At 46.9% G+C, this 17,788-nt stretch overlaps 3 protein-coding genes across 3 annotated transcripts; 1 reads left to right on the forward strand and 2 right to left on the reverse strand.

Moving 5' to 3' along the window:
• Nucleotides 1–7,303: 7,303 nt before the first annotated feature.
• On the reverse strand, nt 7,304–7,791 carry F9C07_2110496 (uncharacterized protein; the record flags this gene model as incomplete). Its single annotated transcript, XM_071509062.1, has 2 exons — nt 7,304–7,537; nt 7,642–7,791. 2 exons carry the CDS (start codon nt 7,789–7,791, stop codon nt 7,304–7,306), a joined length of 384 nt encoding a protein of 127 aa, XP_071367260.1.
• A 5,343-nt stretch (nt 7,792–13,134) lies between these two features.
• On the forward strand, nt 13,135–13,849 carry F9C07_12437 (uncharacterized protein; the record flags this gene model as incomplete). The annotated part of the gene is made up of 4 exons (XM_041287622.1): nt 13,135–13,147; nt 13,213–13,444; nt 13,496–13,661; nt 13,721–13,849. 4 exons carry the CDS (start codon nt 13,135–13,137, stop codon nt 13,847–13,849), a joined length of 540 nt encoding a protein of 179 aa, XP_041151495.1.
• A 3,251-nt stretch (nt 13,850–17,100) lies between these two features.
• F9C07_2287116 (uncharacterized protein) lies at nt 17,101–17,598 on the reverse strand (the record flags this gene model as incomplete). The annotated part of the gene is made up of 1 exon (XM_071510879.1): nt 17,101–17,598. One exon carries the CDS (start codon nt 17,596–17,598, stop codon nt 17,101–17,103), a length of 498 nt encoding a protein of 165 aa, XP_071367261.1.
• Nucleotides 17,599–17,788: the final 190 nt, after the last annotated feature.

A 17,788-nucleotide genomic window follows, 5' to 3' on the forward strand; every position in this document is an offset into this window, starting at 1 on the left:
CGTGTGTGACCTCCACCCTGGCCCACGGATTGTGCTCGCGTATATTGTGGAAGGTCTGGCATTAGGAGGAGGGACAACGTTATTGATCGATCTCGCCTCGTGCTTCTCCTGCACACGTCTTTCTAACCTTTACGGACTGGTTCAATGTACCTCGAGGAGAACAGCACTGTCTGTAATTTGCTTTACTTCCAATGTCGGATCCTGAACCCAGACAGTAGCATAACTTCACGCCACCCAGTCTCGTGGGTAGATATCTGATCGAACATCTGATTGTAAATCATGTGCATCTGAACATGCCGAATATAAAAGTCGGCACCATGTCAAAGGTGATTTGAAGCATTGAGTCTCGGATGGCTCGGTCCGATGTAAAGGGTGGAAGGGCGGTCAGGTCAAGGTCTGAGGATAAGGGATCGAGCTTGGTGAGGTCGACCGCAAAGTTAGCTCAGATCAGCAATTTATGATGTTAAAATGATGATAGAAGGACCAGGTCCTTTATTTACCATAGCAAATCTCCAAGGTGCTATTGCAATTCCAGCAACAATTCCCTGGAACCCAGAGTATCATGCTGTTGCGCCAACGATACGGGAGTATGTGTGTCTCTCCGTCACTCGGATGGCGACTGGACATGTAACTGGCATACTATGAGGTGTAACTGCGTCTCACTCTTATACGGGAAGGAAATCGGAGCCTGATAGGGATGGAGCTCAAGAGGATGGCAGTGGGGTATTAATTGACAACCTAATCAACTTTACATTTTAGCAAGAGCAAAAAACGCAGAGCTTAATAGCCATATCATCCAGAAGCAATGTGCACTCTTACCCTCGCCACATACTCGTTCCTGACAGGCTTTTGTCCTAAGATAGCTCTCCATGCTACCTTGGTTCCTTAAACTGTATCAAGTACGAAGAAACCAAGGCACATATCCGAGATTGCTTTGTGGCCTCGTTCATGATCACATACAAGTGATTATCCCGCTACTCGCGTACGTCATGCAATGCTCAATGCATTCCATTGAAGAGATATCTTTCCATATTCCCATATAGTCCCGCTTCGTACATGTATATTCGCTTCTGCGAGTGAATTGCTCGGAAAGGACAGCTGATGCCGTGGGCATGAAAGAGGGACAGCGTGGATAATAGATATGGAAGCGAACAGGGAAACAATCTGCAGCTGCGCGATGTTAAAATCCTTATTTGGTATTTAGGCAGTAGTGCCTAAAGCAGACAGGTCAATGCTCCAACTGAACAATAGTCTATCACTGAGTGCAAAAGCTCCTCATGGTGACAGCATGCTTGGGTACATACCTTTCTGTAACCTCGCTAGAGTAGCCAAAGATGTGGCTCTTCCCTAGGACCATTGTCCCAAGTATATACCGCAGACGAGTATCGAAGTATTTGGACTCGTAGAGATACTACTTATTCGAACTGCAAGAACAAACGGTAGCCAAGACACCGGTATATCATACGGAGTTCCTTTGAGCGATGGAATTGGATGACTGACGATACAGACAAAACAGAATTAGTGTCTAAGAACTATAGGCATTGGAGCCAACTCCACAGAGGTAAACGAAGACCTTTAGGACAGGCAATTAGGGACTTGACTAGATGGCCGCGAGGAAAGAATCAAAGTGACCAGAAGCAGTGACAAGACGAATATGGTGACTAAGCAAGCACTTTTGGACAATATAAATGTCTTGTGTCAAAGATAATAATAAGTCGAGGAAGAGCTGTGCTAGGAGACTGGCTTGGGTGGACAGCCATAGCAATCATCGCACACCCCAGGTTAACAATTGACAGGGATTATTGGCTCTAGGTGTTCAACCAATATTCATTTCCTATCAACTAAGGTGCAATATTTAATAGTAGACTTCCCAAGCCTGACCGCGTGTGAAGGAAGCTAATTCCAGCACTCATCACTGGCCGAGGATGAGGATGTGCGTGCTTCCCGAGCACATTGTCTTAGTGGTTGATGTCTTCATCTCTCTCCCTTCCCTCTCTCTCTCCTGACATGAATGCAGATGCCAGTTCATGGTAGGGATCGACTTGAAGTCATAGACAAGGAATGATAAACACGCTCTCCATGGAATTTGCTCCAACTCTAGGGTCTCTCCTCGCTGATTCCGCATCTTCTACGTAATCTCACATGGTACCATACCAGAAGCAATTATCGGTCTGGGTAGTCTGAGTTTAAATTCGCAACCCACAGTCTTGCCATACCCCCCTGTACAGTAACCTGCGCTATGATGGAAGGACTTTGAGTTGGCCAAAGACATTTGTCTACAATGGTGCATCTAAAGCATAAGGCCAGCAAACAAAGTCTGAGTCACAGGAGAAGAATAAAGAAGAATATTCTTGTTAGTAGGAATAGAACAGAGTCATATGTGTAGCGGGGAGAAATTGGGATGCATTCCAATGCAAAACCCAAGTCTGGACACAACTCATTACTCCGTACTGGATAAGCCCTTTACACTCCATGATCTGGATGGTTTAATTTCAGTACGTACCCACATATCAGGCTGCTACTCATACTGTATTGGAGAAGATCGTCACGCCTAAACCCAATCAGTACCAAACTAGCATAGACACCAAAATGTGGCGGAGCTGACCGTTGAAATTTTCTAATCACGACGGAAGCGAAAGGGTGGCAGTAAAGGGGGTTTGTTGTTACTATGAGACCCTAACATTGGTAACAGTTCGAGCCCATCTGGCCACTAGGAACCAACGTGATCCCGGCAAAAAATGGTTCACACAACTGAGACGCTGAGAATTTATTATGATCTGTGAATTCTAATATCAGTCCAGAGTCTATCAGCAAGACATAAGAATGAAAGACTCATCATATATCCTCTGCCCTCACGAAAAACAGTCTATATATGAACTGTTGCCTTTTAGCCACTGCAGAGGTACAAGTACATGTAAGACTTCTTCTCTAAAGCTCTGCCCTAGTCGGATATTATCGGTATGTCAGAGCCGATAGGGCTCTTGTGGCTTTGAGAGCGCTAACTGTGCTGGTAGCCCTATTTGCTAACGGGGCCGCTGTGTCTGAATCTACAACGAGACAACCGACAGAATCTTACAGAGAAAATCATGCTGAGCGACAACCGCAAAATTAACTTACCCATGGGGTGAATATTCCTGGATTAAATGCCCACGGAACAGTTGTTGTCGTATCTTATATCTACGGTCCATCGTTCCTCCGTCTAAAGTGCCCGAGATTATGACGGCCCTTTGATCCATCCAGGCCGTTGCTCGTCGTCGTCCAGAATGATCACCACATGGGGTGATTTACTTCTTTTGTGGATGTATCACTGTCTCTCCCTTTTTTGTCCTTCTTACCTTTGCCCTACAATATGGTAGGGTGTAATTCGCAACATGTTATCAATCTAGCGACGCGCGTCCGCGTTCAAAGCTCTGCTATTTTCCAGAGACCAGCACACCAACACTAATCCCGCCAGACAATCAGAAGTCAATCCTTACTAGTAGGAATTTCAACATGAGTTGTTGTATCCGAATGTGATCGATTCCTGCAGGGTCTGCCAAATGAGAGAACTGGCCCAGCCCAAGGCGCGGGTGTGAGCCACATGCGTTGGTCAATAATGCGTACGTTCTCGATTCTTCCGATGTGCATCCCGGCTGGTCGTTGAATCCCCGACTAATTGAAATGGCTATTTGTTTAGGCTTACTCGCATCGATTCAATGCTCGGAACCCTTGGCGGAATTTTCTGAGCAACCTTCCGTGTATCCCTCGATGTATACCACTTCCCGACCACGCCGTCTGTATATCATTGCAAGGTAGGCCGGGGCAGTGTAGCAACTGTCTGGATGGAGAAGGACCATGGATCAGACCTATGGTGCAGCGCCAGGGGGAGGGCAGACAAAGGACGGTCGGCACGAGGTAGGCTGAGACTCTCTTCCTCACTGCTCAGCAGGGTTTACAAAAGACCGCTGTCACTACTTCGCTTCAAGGGAAAGGTCGGTTCTATCACTCGCCTGAACAGACGCCATGGTGATCGTAATCCTGATCCAGAGACTTGACTTCAATGGTTAGCCGTTGGTACCCAGATTTCCCACTGCAAGATCTATGAGACGTGTTTTCTTAGCAGATTTAAACAACTCAGTACCACAAAAGGAGTGCTGCTAACCGTGCATTCCACATCTTTTTTTTAGAACCATCAAATTTGAAAGGCATAGACAGCGCAGATAGTCTGATAGACTGAAAATGAGCCTGTTGGCCATCTGGGCGATGTTTGGTCGTAGAAAGCTTACAACCAGGGGCTGCGGTGATTGACCTCCCTCACTAGATGTATTCTTCGGTGCATTATCTTGGCTTGTAGACCTAAGATTTTTCATTCGAAATAGATTTTATTAGATACCCAAATTGAACTCCCCGAGGCTTTGTAAAGATTTAGCTAGTAAACGTAGCACTGAAGGGATGACAGGGCAGCCTCGGCTCTTGAAACTGCTTGCTCTCTTAGCGAGGTGTCCACTGCCGAATCAGTCATTGGGGCACAAGATTGTTACGACGAGTCATGACATCTCTCCGGTCCCTTTACCGTTTTTTTTTTTAGGTCACAAATTGCCGATCAAAATTTGGGTGGGCCGCGGGTAACTCACGTCCAGAACGACACCACCAGAACCGGTTGCTCCGCATAAAAACTAACATCAGTGTCACTTCGGTATCAGTGGGCAACAACGCTGTAGAACTTTGGGTTGATCCAGCTTTTCCACGCTTTTCGCCACAGTCCTGGCCTTTCACTTTCACGGTAGGAAGCTCCACAGGGTGATTTCACCGCTCGAGTTGTGATTGGCGTGTTGTGCTTGCAAGTCAGCCAGCCACTACACCAGACGCTGCTTTCCGTCTGTACTTCAGCCAGCCACAACAACGAAGGGGCATTTCTCAACGATGGTATTTCCGCGGAGATCACTCCTATTTCAGTCAGCAATCTCTCTCTACGACGAATTAGGGCAGTTCAATTAGTGGGTTCCTTCTCTGACCCGTGTTCATCCGGACGAGGTATTCATTCGAAGCCCAACGTCCTCGAATATTGACTCCCACACACATCCCGCCCTCAGAAAACAGGTTGCCTTGCTGGGGGATCATGGGGTCTCTTCACAAAATGCCCCCGATGAGCCCCTTCAGTCACGTCGATTTTCGAGAGGAGATGAGGGAACTCACTTTACCAGAGCTGCCAGAAGATTTTGAATGTATTTTTGCGCATCGGTTCATCTCCTCACTACATACTTGGGGTTTGGCTATAGGCGGGCCCGTAGTTATGTCGACCACGGGTATATTGGACATTTCCCATAACCAGCACTTGTTATGATTTAATAATTGAATACCTCAACCCTCTATATATGGTTAGCCCAATACCAGTAATTTACAGTATATAGGCGTACTCATCGAAGGAAATCATAGCAAAGGCATTGCCACGTAACAAGCTCGCTTGAACGGAGCGAGTACAGCGCGCGAATACAGACATGGTAATAAGGATGTCTTGAGCATGTACAGATATAAGGTCAGGTCAAAAACGAGAATAGCCAACACAACCGCTCAACGCGCGTTGCGAGAAATATACGAGAGAAGGATCGCTCGGACGGAAGCTATCTACCCGGCATGTCTCTCAGATAGGTCCAAAATATCAGGCTGGGACCCACAATCGGAGATTTTTCAACAGCGTCTATTAGATTGGCTAGGATTAGTACGTGGCGTTCTTAGTCACCCATGACTGGCCTCGAGAGCTTGCGCGATGCGGAAGTCAGGCAGCTATTTCCATCGATCATGGTTGGCTATCCCGTATATCCTGTTGGAACCAGGAAGTACCAGTGATGCTGAAATCTAGTGATATATGCAAAATGAGATCCGCAAGGCTATCTACACTGTCATTAACATCTACGCATCGCTATGTTACTGTCATATCCTTGAAGGGAGACTATACTGATCACATCATTATTGTCAAAATATTATGAGCATATAAGACGAGAGAAGCGCCCAGTAGCACAAGCTCTCCTAAGAATGTGAATACTGGATATAGTATTAAGTAGAATGATGTGCTGCTCCGTACAACCTATTAACTCTCACTGTCTCACAGATATGACAAGGCTGTTATCGGAATGTGTGAAATATCTGCATGCTTCGGGAGTGACGAAACACTGGTGTGTAGTCTGAATTAAGCTACAGAGAATTACGGTATTATATCGTTCTACGCCCCGCAAAGCATTCTGTTCAGGTTGCCGTGAACATATTTACTTGAGCTCTGGTAGAATTGGAACAGCATTTTGTAGTACCTCAACCAGTATTATTCGCTCATAGCACCTGCCAGTAACGACCATTGTACTGTACCGTGGCCTATGCCTGTTAGATTCATCGCCCTTCCTTGCGGCAAGGCCACCTTGTATCATTGTGTATTTCGCTGAGTCAAGTAGCGTATCGAGTGATAATTTGGTCTATCCATGATTGATTGTGTCACAATTTGGTACTTGTTTTGTACGCCCCCTTCTCAGTTAACATCTGCCAGAAAAAAAGACAAGTCTTGCAGATTGACCAGAGCTATGTGAAATATTGAGGAAGACATCAATCATGGCCACAGAAGCAGGTCTGGTGGTAAGAGCGAATATGGGATGTATTACTAACAGGCAGAGGCAGCACCGGGATTTTCGGAGAATATCCCGTGCGTTGATACATCGGACAAACGGATTCCTTCCTGTGCCTTCTCCCTCTCTTTCCCTTTTGACTGACTTGGATGCAGTAGGTGCGATTCTGCTGCTCTGGCGTTAAGCGTCTGTGTGTACCAATGCTTTTTATAACATGAATTTTCCATCTGCATCGGCCAGATATGTGCTTTTTTCCTCACACACGCCTGGTTTGACAATTACCCCCCACCCCCAAATTCTAATATTGTTCTTTGTTTATTTTCAGTAATTCCATGTTCAACCATGTTCGTATTTGACAGATGCTGACATCCATAGCTGGATCGAGTATAGGAGAACCAATGGCTGTAACCGCCGCGATGCCCTGAATCTATCGGATCCGCCCCCTTTCCCTTTACCGACCGCCATCACAGTGATGCCGTGCCATCCCACCTATCGAGCCAACACAGACATGTTGAACTGCGCCATCTGAGCGATTGGAATGGGCTGAAATCAATGGTAGCTGCTCACTATCAATGGATTCTGGTGGTCGATTGATAATATACGCCGACCGTCGCCTTACCCTTTTCCTAACTCCTGAAAATCCAGCATCAGACAGCTACTTTTGATAGCCCACACTCAGGGCGTCTGGTAGCTACTCAGTCCACTGGTTCGATTCAGGCCGTGATCTCTTTGGGTACTAAAGGGCTATCGGTCTTGCTACTTGTCTCTAATGTAGTAGCGGTGACAGCTCTTGGACCAGAGGTGGTTGGTTTGCCCTGGCTCTTGAAGTTGGTAGATTTCAAGATCAACGCATTAGTGGATACATTCATGCGGAAAGGCTTGTGAACCTGCTTATACGGGGTGTCATAACTTTCTTGAGGTTTATGTTGGCTGCTTGCACCAGTACCCTTTGTTGTATAGACTGTGGCGTGGCTTAACGCCGGTAGTGATGACTTTATAATTCACGGGGTTCTGCTTCCTGGTTATAAACGTCAAGGGACGGTCAACGTACCTTATCGGGACGGCCCGAAATGTCGACGCTGGGGTTGGCTTTAGTAAGCCGGTGACTACGGGACAGACCCTGGCAGAAGGAACGCTGGGAAACAGTTTCATAAAATGCCCGATGATCACTCTTGGAAAGTAAGCGCTGGCTTATAAACATTATCCCTTGTGAGGCCTTGACGCCAGGCCTAAGTGAGTATCACCTACCTGCTACTATAACGCCTACGTCGCTTTTACATTGGCCCAATTCCCGCGTCGTCCCTCGCAAGTAACACAAGCATGCATTATTTTATGATTATGAAAGCCCAATTCCAGATCTCTTGTTTGAACTAGTGAGCACGATCGGATAGTACCTACGGTTGATCATCCTTTTTTCTCCCGGACAACAACCGACGATGATTTAAGGAGAAAATAAGGGCTCATGATTACATAAAAAATGCCAGCGATTGAGAAAGACTTCTATCAATTCTTTAGTTCCGAGACCTTGCATATATTATTGGCCCTACCAAGGAAGAAGCACTTCCCTCATTAGATCGAGGCAACCTTACACCATTCCCAAGGCTTCCGTCGTTCATTATTTAGGTTTGAGTGGGCGTCCCACAACGAGATAAAAAAAATAGATAAGAGGATCAAGACTCGAGACACCCCTTAAAACCGAGAAAACAAAAATATATGCATGAGGAACTAAAAATGGTGATGGTTTGCTCACCCAGCCTGTTTGAGTGCAGGCCCTTATTTGAGATGTGATGTCTTGCTAACGTTCGTACTTAGCAACCCACTCCCTCACCTAAGTCAAGTGCTGATATCTCTTCCTTATTTGATCGAGTACGTCTAAAACGTTCATGGTGTACTTTGCGACACTGCGCTGATTCCGACAGATCAATGAACTGAGTCAACATGTCACTATGCTGACTGCAAAGCTATTTGCATCCATTTATCAGAATGACCCTGGTTGTCTATCCCCACTGGGTGACATTGATGACATGATTCGACTGCAGTTCATGCTATCCGAAGAGATATCGCAGCTCTATGCTATACTACATCATTACGGGCAGTCCTCGAGGCCTGTATTATGAACATTAATGATTCGTTGGAAATGGACTTTACTCGAACGTGGGTTGAGAGCGATCACGAAAAGCTGACACGTCGCCACAGCACTGTGACTGCAAGATTTGTTATTTTTGGCATGAATAACGCGCACAATTGTACTATCTGGTTTCCTGGTAAATTTGAGATTTATCTCTGTGGATCTCAAAGTTTCTCCTATTGTGCTCCAAGTGCGTCTTCTGACCGGAGTGTTGGGGGTAAAATTGCTGCGTTTTTATGCGGCATTCCACTTTTGCCTTTGGGTCACATGGGCCCTGTAAATTATTTCAAGGTGTGATCCACGTAGCAGTAAGGATGATCAAGGTAGAATGAATGCCAACGGTCTATCTGATATGTGTAAAGGAGAATCCTAGCAGGATCAAAGACGGCCCCATTGCGTAAAGAGAGGGAGGCTGTTTGGAGTTTCCTAACTTCGGCTGTTGTATTACCGACTAGCCGACGCATTGAAGTGGATTTCAGTCTTGGAACCAGCAGTTAACTGGATCCGTTTGGCGCAGTCATTGGCTGGGGATTTGTCCCTAATCTGTTTCCCGAATGCTCCACCCTATGTTACAGTTTCCTTCGGCCGAAAGTATATCCATCAACAAAAGAGCGTCGATTGAGGGCTGCATCCTACTGGTAGAAGAGCTTGACCCAGGGTTCCCCTCCAGCCATTCTTCAGATTGTTTCAGCCTATTTTAGCCTGCTGTAAAATCTTTTGAGCTACTGTTCCATTGATGCAAAGGAGTGTGTACCACCCGGATGCACGGGAGTGGATACTACCGAAAGATGAGAGCAGCACCTACCTACTCGGCAAAGATGGGATCTAGGGAACAGAATATGTTAGTTGTCTAACGTAGTGGCGCCCTGCTAAGCCCAGAACCTCAACATATAAAGTTTTCTCTGGATTAAGTTTGGCAGCGGCAGAAACGGCACATGTACTCCGTTAAAATACATGGCGATAGAACTCTCTTCAAAGTTATTTCTGAGTGATGGAGATTGGGACAGCTCTAGGAAACGCTAAAAAAGATATGCAGTGGCCTCGTATTGCTTTGTGACCGCTTGCTCGGCCATTGAAAAAAAAGTGATACCTCCGTGGCAAATGACCTCGGGAAGGAAGATCTCAACAAGCACGGGTCCGATCGAGGCTGATTGATCGGCAACTGCCGCATGAAGGGCCCCATTGAAAACCTGTCCCACCGAGAGTTCTTTATCTAACATAGTGATTTCAGCTCCTTCCTACTCCGTATAATAGTCCAGATTACTGCAGGTAACGTATATATGTTGCTTGCTAGTCCAACTATTTAAGATCTCGGAGATCCTCGGGCCCTCGCTATGCATTATTTTTCATGTCGTGTGTCCCGTCTTCTATGCGCTATACGATATGGATGAGTAGCTATGAAGTCAGGTATGTCATCTAGACTCGTAATGCTATTGTTGCTCGTTTGTACGTTTATGAAGGGTCCTGATATCCCTTACCTAATGTCCTTATCCTGTCTAACCTTCTGATTATGGTTTACCGGGAGACCCTGCATCTGGTTAACAGCGCGGCGCCGATCTTCCACAACCTTCCTACTAACAACCTCCAAACACATGACATATAAAACGTTGATTTTGCAACCTAAATACTGAACGTCCCGAGTATCGCGGACGTGCATAGTGCTGCAGATCTCCTGTATCCGCATCCCAGATCCACGGTGACGCTAGTACTTACCTGGAACGCCACTTTCATAGCGGTCAAGCCGCCAAGAATTCGCTTAATATGAGTTGACAGCATGCCCCTAGGGTCACCATGGTCACCACGCCTCTTTTTTAATGAGTGATGAGTTTGTGCAGAATCGTGGTTCGCAGCTCTGACCTTATTAGATGTATAGAGGTAACGTGAATGATGACTTTAGGGCACGAAAAGGGGGCGTGTCCACGCCGAGTACTATGTGCGAAAAACCGCTGAAGCCGGAACAGAACAATCAGGATACCTCCCGAATTGGCCTCGACGGGGCGGGGTGAGCTCGATGCAGATAATTAGCAGGAAGGGGTGAAGGGAAAGTCATATGCATGCCATGCGGTGCAATTCAAATGGAGGAAGCCTACTCGATGATACTACTGTGTGCGGGGTTCTTAGGAGCGGCAGGGAGCCCGGCGACTTCCATGCTAGATAGATATCCATGAAATCGCCACCTCGAAGGGGCTGCAGAAAGCTGTTCAGGTTACATGTCAATCCGATGCCAAGGGTTGCACGTTGACCGTACACCCACAAACCCTTGGCGTGAATGTGACTTAAGTGGTGACTAAGGGCCGTTGGCTAGCTGTCTTTATGATTATATCATACTCTAATTTCTGATGCTATCGTACCAGCACATCTTAACAGGCTTTCTCTCGTCTCGTAGTTTGCATGGAATCAAAGTTGGACTCTCCTTCCTCTTCTGAGACAACGACAACGAAAAAGAAACGACCGATCCTCTCCTGCCTTCCGTGTTATAGGCGCAGAGTGAAGGCGAGTTTCTGCACCTACTTACGTGCCCTACTTCTTCTGTCGGATGGGTTTCAATATTCTGCACAATACACGAAGTAGGGTGAAGGCTAATCAGCATCCTGCTGCAGTGTGATCATCTCATGCCCTGCACACCGTGCTGCCTACTGAGATTATCGTGAAGTCGGACTCCGCCTTTCTAGTTCTGCTAGCCGGCTCTCCAAGTTTGTGCATTCCTCTATTATATTTTGGATCAATTCTGACTGCAGCATATATTCATTGCGACCTTCTTCTGTTAATTCGCACTGTGTAGGTGTGCCCCGTACGGGTTTTGTAAGTCACGCTCCGGGTCAGGTTAAGCGCGGTTTTACCCTTCCTCGCGTAAAGCAGCGCGTCGCCCAAGCTCCAACAGAAAGAAAAATCGACCACCCCACTCGAACGCACAGTCAAATCTATACTCTAACCTTCATACAGAAGGTGTCTTATCTCACGAACATATTCTATGGTGTTCCCATGGCTACCCAATAGCTTCTTCGTTATGCCTGACGTTTGATTATCGGCATTAGATCTGTGTATTGGGGAAAATTGGATAATACCGCTTTATCATTTGTGGATTTGGGATTATCCGAGCTGTACATGCATATATAATCTTGAGTGCCAGGCCATATGGTAGGCTCACAGATATAGAAAAACACTATCGGCTTGGAGGAACAACAAGCTTGTGCTGTGGAGCAAATTCCACAGCTCTATGTTTATAGAAGATCCAGTAACTAAGGGGTATGTTCACGTAATTGAAGTTTGGATTCTCAGCATCCAGCCAATGTATGCTAAGTACAAGTTGGACGTTTCTGCAGCAATTATGAAAGGAAAAGCAAGCCCGGGATATTTCCTTGCGTGTCCTCTCTCAGTTCGGTGACTGGATGAAGTTGTGGTATTCATATCATCTTCCTCTCTTGTAGTTGTGGTCTTTCTGTTTGCCACAGGTTTACAAGCCAGATAACCTACGCTTGGTGCGCAGGAAGTCGCCAGCGGTGTTCAAATTCAGTACAAGTTACGTTACTAGATGGCCCTACTATAAATACCTGGGATGCGGCGGTAAGCGAGGACGGATGATCCCCCCTTCCCCTCGGGCTCGCCGTACCTTCGTGTTCATTGTCGAGTGCCGCGACAGAATTCTTCTGCCCCACTGAGCCTGGAATTAGGTCCCGAATTCACAAAACCAAAATTCGCCTTTTTGACCTGAGATTACGGTTGGTATGCTGGGGATGCAACCATATACGTATCACCTCTGGATCCCTGAGTGGTCTTTGGACTTTCAGTTTAAGTTTTGGTGCCCCATGCATCCAAAACCTCTGCGCTGTCGATTTCGTCTGGCTGTCGCCAGTTCACGTGGGCCACATTGTGTATCTGTCACGATCTTACATATGTTTAGGCCTATCAGCATCGATCCCACTATTGCTCGATGGTTGAGCCCCGCTTGGACGTTATCCCTTCCGTTAATCGGGTGCAGGACCACAATAACTCAGGCGCTTGAAGACAGATGTCTATGAAGTGTGTGCCCTGTCATCAGTTCAGCATGTTAGCTATTATTAAGCCAGAGCCCTGGATTGTGGCCCCCTGGCATTTTTGGATCGGCGTGGGTAGGTTCAGTCAACCGTACCCGGAAATGATGATGATCTTGGATCCATCTCACTATCACCGGGCCCCTCACTAACGCTCGTCATAAATACCCTAGACCGAACCTAAAAGAATATCAGGCCGTCGAAGATGAGAGTCCCATAGGCGGAACAAACACTCGGTTACCAAAGAGACGCATCGTGTTCTCAGTTGACAACCTGAACTGGTCGTTGCTTTATTCCTCTATTATTTTATGTTTAATACGAATCCCACTCGTTCGTGACCACGACCGTTAGCTCATACCAATTCCAGTGACTAGTAGACATAATTATGGTGGATAGACGTGAGTATTGTCCTTCGCCACTGCTCTGGGATTTCTAGTGGTCGGTAGTATTGACACTTTACAAGTCAACGCAGCACGTGCCCTGCGCGTCGCCGAGATTATTAACGACTACCGAACGCTCCTTGTGCATATCGCTCGGCATAATGTCCAGATCCCAACGGAAGATTATCACGAAGAAGCATACAAAGAGATTAGAGATGGTCTTGCTGCTGCCCAGGCACTGATGTCAGCCAACTACAACCCCATTGTGGCATCTGCACAGTCCAACACGGAGACGGAAAAGGCAGAACTGAAGAGGTACGGGGACCCGCTGTATCAGCTGGCTCGGCGTATCCTGATTATCTGCAGAACTATCCTTGACGCAAGTGCTCGGCGATTCCAAGCGCACCGTATCTACCTCCGGGTGGCAGTCGCCAGAAGATGGGTCATCGCCCGGCAGGATATCCTACGCGGAGCACGGCCAGGAATACAGCATACGGCTTCACTTATTGCCGTGGGCAATACATTCCGACAGGTAAATCGTGCCCTATACTTTCAAATTTGTAAGCACTAGATTCACTGACGATGCAATAGGAAATGGCGCGAGTGACGGACCAGTACGCTGTGGATGATCTGCGGGCCGCGGATACGCGGGCAGGATATTGGACTGAAGAGGATCCATCACTACCGGAGATCCTTGACTGGATTCATGATCACTTGTAGGGAGCGCGTGATTGATTGTAAGCACACCACGAGTCAGATTTATTTGAGGACAACCAACAGTACTAGAACTTGGCACCAACATTCGAAATTACCGGCTTATACCCTTCATCTCGACGATGTGATATGTGTGACTCTAGAGAGAGGTTAGATCGTTTTCAGCTATTTCCAGAGACCATGTTATGTGACTTCTTAATCCTAGCGTCTCAGCCATTTCCAATACCAATGTCGTTGGATATCGTGTTTGCTGTTCCTGGGATATGATAGCCCGATGAGCGGTCAGAATGACCGAGTCCTTTCCTTCAAAGCATACTGACATATGCTAGAGAAGTTTCTGACAAATTCGAGTATTTGGCCTCAGATCTGCCTTCTAAGCACGCTTATTGAGTTTCTTCAAATCTGGGGACTAATCCCTCCGCTTCGGAGAGGACACTTTGCAACTAATCGATTCTCTTAGTTCTCTGGTTGGCCAATACAACCAGACATACATCAGCGATACTCTACGCTGTGTATACTAAGAGAGTCCTGTCACAGATTCGCTGCCACCACTCAACTAACAAGAACAATAAGCGACATCGTGCACTACCAAAGATGAGTGCGAACCGATTTTACACATGAGGACTCAAACAAATGCCCCCCTGACGTATCACGAAGCAGTATCAACTTTCATCGCAGCTTAGATCCACCGACTACTGCTATATGGCCTTCTCACTCGAGTTGCACGTTACTATGTTTGGAACATACATTCACAGTGCTCGTCAGGCTCGAATTACCTATCTTTAACGAAGCGAAGTAATTTAGAAATGCTCTATAGAAACCAAAAGGAATCTCTTCGGGATACAAGGAGCATCGCTCGCTCTGGCTACTCTAGAGGCATACAGTGGGGGCCGACCTCTAGACCCACATACCATCGTTATGGGCAGTAATACACCTCCTCAAGGCATGAATGTGGGATTCGACCACTGCACTCGGCACTCATGGATTCATTCAGACATGAGCAATATCCTGAATACCATTCGGGGCCTATGTGAGTTTTCACGAAAAATGACTGCTACATATAATCACAAATATCACCCAATTCACTGACCCATGCATCATCATTTGATCTTGTTGTCTTCGGAGCAAGAGGCTTTGTTTACTACGTTACCGACGAACTCATTCCTTTCCTCTGCAATTCACGGACGTCTACACGTACTTGAAATGGGATGAGCATATATACTCCACATACCGGCTGTTTCCCCACGCCCGTCCGTTCGGCTTATCGGTTCATCAAGTTCGTTACATCCCACGGTGAGCAGTATCCATCGCAGCAGTGGACGCTTTGCTTTTTAGATAGGCGCCGCTAGTGATGGTCTTTAAGCCTACGAAAGTTGTTGGAAAATATACTAGCCTACTCTGGGTGAGCTAAATGATCCAAGTACATACCTACGACGAATGCATATATCGACATGGGTACTGAAATTACCACAAACACTGTCCGGATACCCCTGTGTCGCCAACGGTTCTCTATTTGACTTGCGGGCTTTTAGTGCCTTGCTAAAATTACACATATGACGAGATGTAAATACTGGTCCGGGCATACAAAGGATAAAGTGACTGCATGTCACATTAATAAAAACGCGACTTCAGCCCAGGGCTTACAATATGTCACGATTGGGGTTATGTGGAGTCACGAGGTAAACGCGACGGGTGTAAGGCCCTGGTTCTTGAAAAATGACTGACGGAGCCATCAAGAACTTACGTGAACCTGAAATAAAGAGCCTATGTTATATAGTAACCTTTTAGTTTCACATTTATAACCTTTCTCTAACTACCTATCGATCTTTGATCCACGGAGATATGATGACACGGCTAGCGGGGCCGGAAACCGCTCCTACTGCATCGCTTGCCATCATCGTTTACTTGTGCTGGTATGTCTGCTTGGCTGGAGATAGCCCTGTTGATGAATTCAATTATGCGGAAGCCGTTGCATTTGGCTACGCTGGGGAAGTAGGGAACTTGTCTCCTGTCGGTGTATAATCGAGCTTGGTTCTTAGTATTTCTATTGTAGGTTGGCTAAGCAAATATATCTGATGTATTGACCTTCGAATACCCATCTAACTCGCTTTGGACAGGAACTTATTTCATGAGTATCATAACAAAGCAATCATGGACCTCCTGTCTTCGCTTCTCCAGAGAAGATAAAGCAGGCTGTCCGTTCTCATCTCACGCTCTCAATCTCCACCAAACAGGCTCATCCGTTTTATTTACCCCTGCAAGATGTGGCAGGGACTTCAGCATGTTTGCCTTGTCGAACGGTTGTCGGGCCTTTGTCCTATCACCTGTTATTTCATACGACTTTGCCAATGCCCCCAAAGCCATGATGGTCGTTGCGGACATTCCTCCCCAGGAAGCTTGGATCACGTGTACACTGTACGGAAATGGCGTCGTGCTTGGGGCTAGATTGAAGGATAAGGACCTCTGTCAGGACAGCAGCAGATTGCACGGTTTTCTGATGGTCTTTACCTATGAAGTGTTCCTGGGGAATTGAGGATCACACAATGCTGGACAGCTTAACCTAGCGTGGATAAATTCGTTGGACCAAAGGTTCGGCACCGGATGACATGGATCTTCTCATAGGTAGGCTCAGCTTTATTCCATGCCTTGCTCTACACGATAATTGTACAGGCAGATCATTGAGTATACGTCGAATAGCCTCCAGCAAAATTAGGACTCATACCGCAAGGTGCTGGGGATACCGAGCTGAGAATACGTGAACTGATTGAGGATACTTAGTATCACCAAACGACAATGTGCTACACCAGGCTGCCTTTCCTAAATTTCGAGTTCGAGTTACTTGCGAGTGTTCTTCCCCTACACAACAAACATGTAGAATCCTGATCGATCATTATATTCCACCATATCTTCTGAAATATGAGGCAATGCACAATTAAGCAGGTCCTAAGTCATTCCCATACGCTCCATGGCAGCTTAAACGCCCAGGCCCGGAGTTATATTGGATGACACCAGCTACCGGATCCGTCAGTAAGAAAGATATTGCATAGCCCAGAGAACACTTGCCTGTGGAGAGCTGGACGTGATGGTTTGGGGCCAGATGCGGGAATGTCCTGCAGGTACAGGAGATTGAACCAGGATCGGTTAGATGTCTTCCTAGTCGGTATGAACACCTAATGCAGCCGCCTCTCTCAATTCCATATCCACTACTTCCATTAACCATTGCTCATAAAACTGCACATGGTACGCCTGCTATAGCACTAAATAGCTATAACCAAGCAAGAGACATACTTCTGCTGTACTGTGAATCTGACATTGTCTGTATCCCAACCGAAACATCTATTCAGATTCAGGTTGACCTTGTGTCGTTGGCCAAGATGATTGGTGCAGTCTGCCACGAGGAATGCCGGTGGTGAGTCATCTGCGCGACGCATACGCTGGGCTGGTGACCGAGGACTGGCAGGACTGGCCGGTGACCAAGGACCTGATGACCCTGAACTGCCTGGTGACCCAGGGCTGTTTGGTGACCCAGGACTGCCTGGCGATCCAGCGCTGCTTGGCGTCCCAGCGCTGCTTGGCGTCCCAGCGCTAGATGGTGACCCAGGGACGTCCTCTGACGAGGCGACAATTGCAAAGTTCCCACAACTCCTGTGCAAATTCGATACTATAGCTGCTGCTGTTGCTGCAGGATCGATTTGTGAGGGGCTTGGCGAGCGGTTTTGGTCGGGGGGTGGAGAAGGAGATTTTGAACCAGGCATGGGAAGGCCTAGACCAACAGCCAACGCTGATAGATACAGAACAAGAATGGTTAGAACCTGATTCATCCTGTCTTATGGCATGGGGGATGATTCAGTAACAGCTATATGGCGAGAGGGAGATAATGTAAGTAATAAATAACACCAAAAAAGGGGGCCTCGATTGGGCTCTTTGCCACATTCATAATTATAT

This window comes from Aspergillus flavus, chromosome 8, assembly GCF_009017415.1.
Source record: "Aspergillus flavus chromosome 8, complete sequence".
Classification (NCBI taxonomy): Eukaryota; Fungi; Ascomycota; class Eurotiomycetes; order Eurotiales; family Aspergillaceae; genus Aspergillus; species Aspergillus flavus.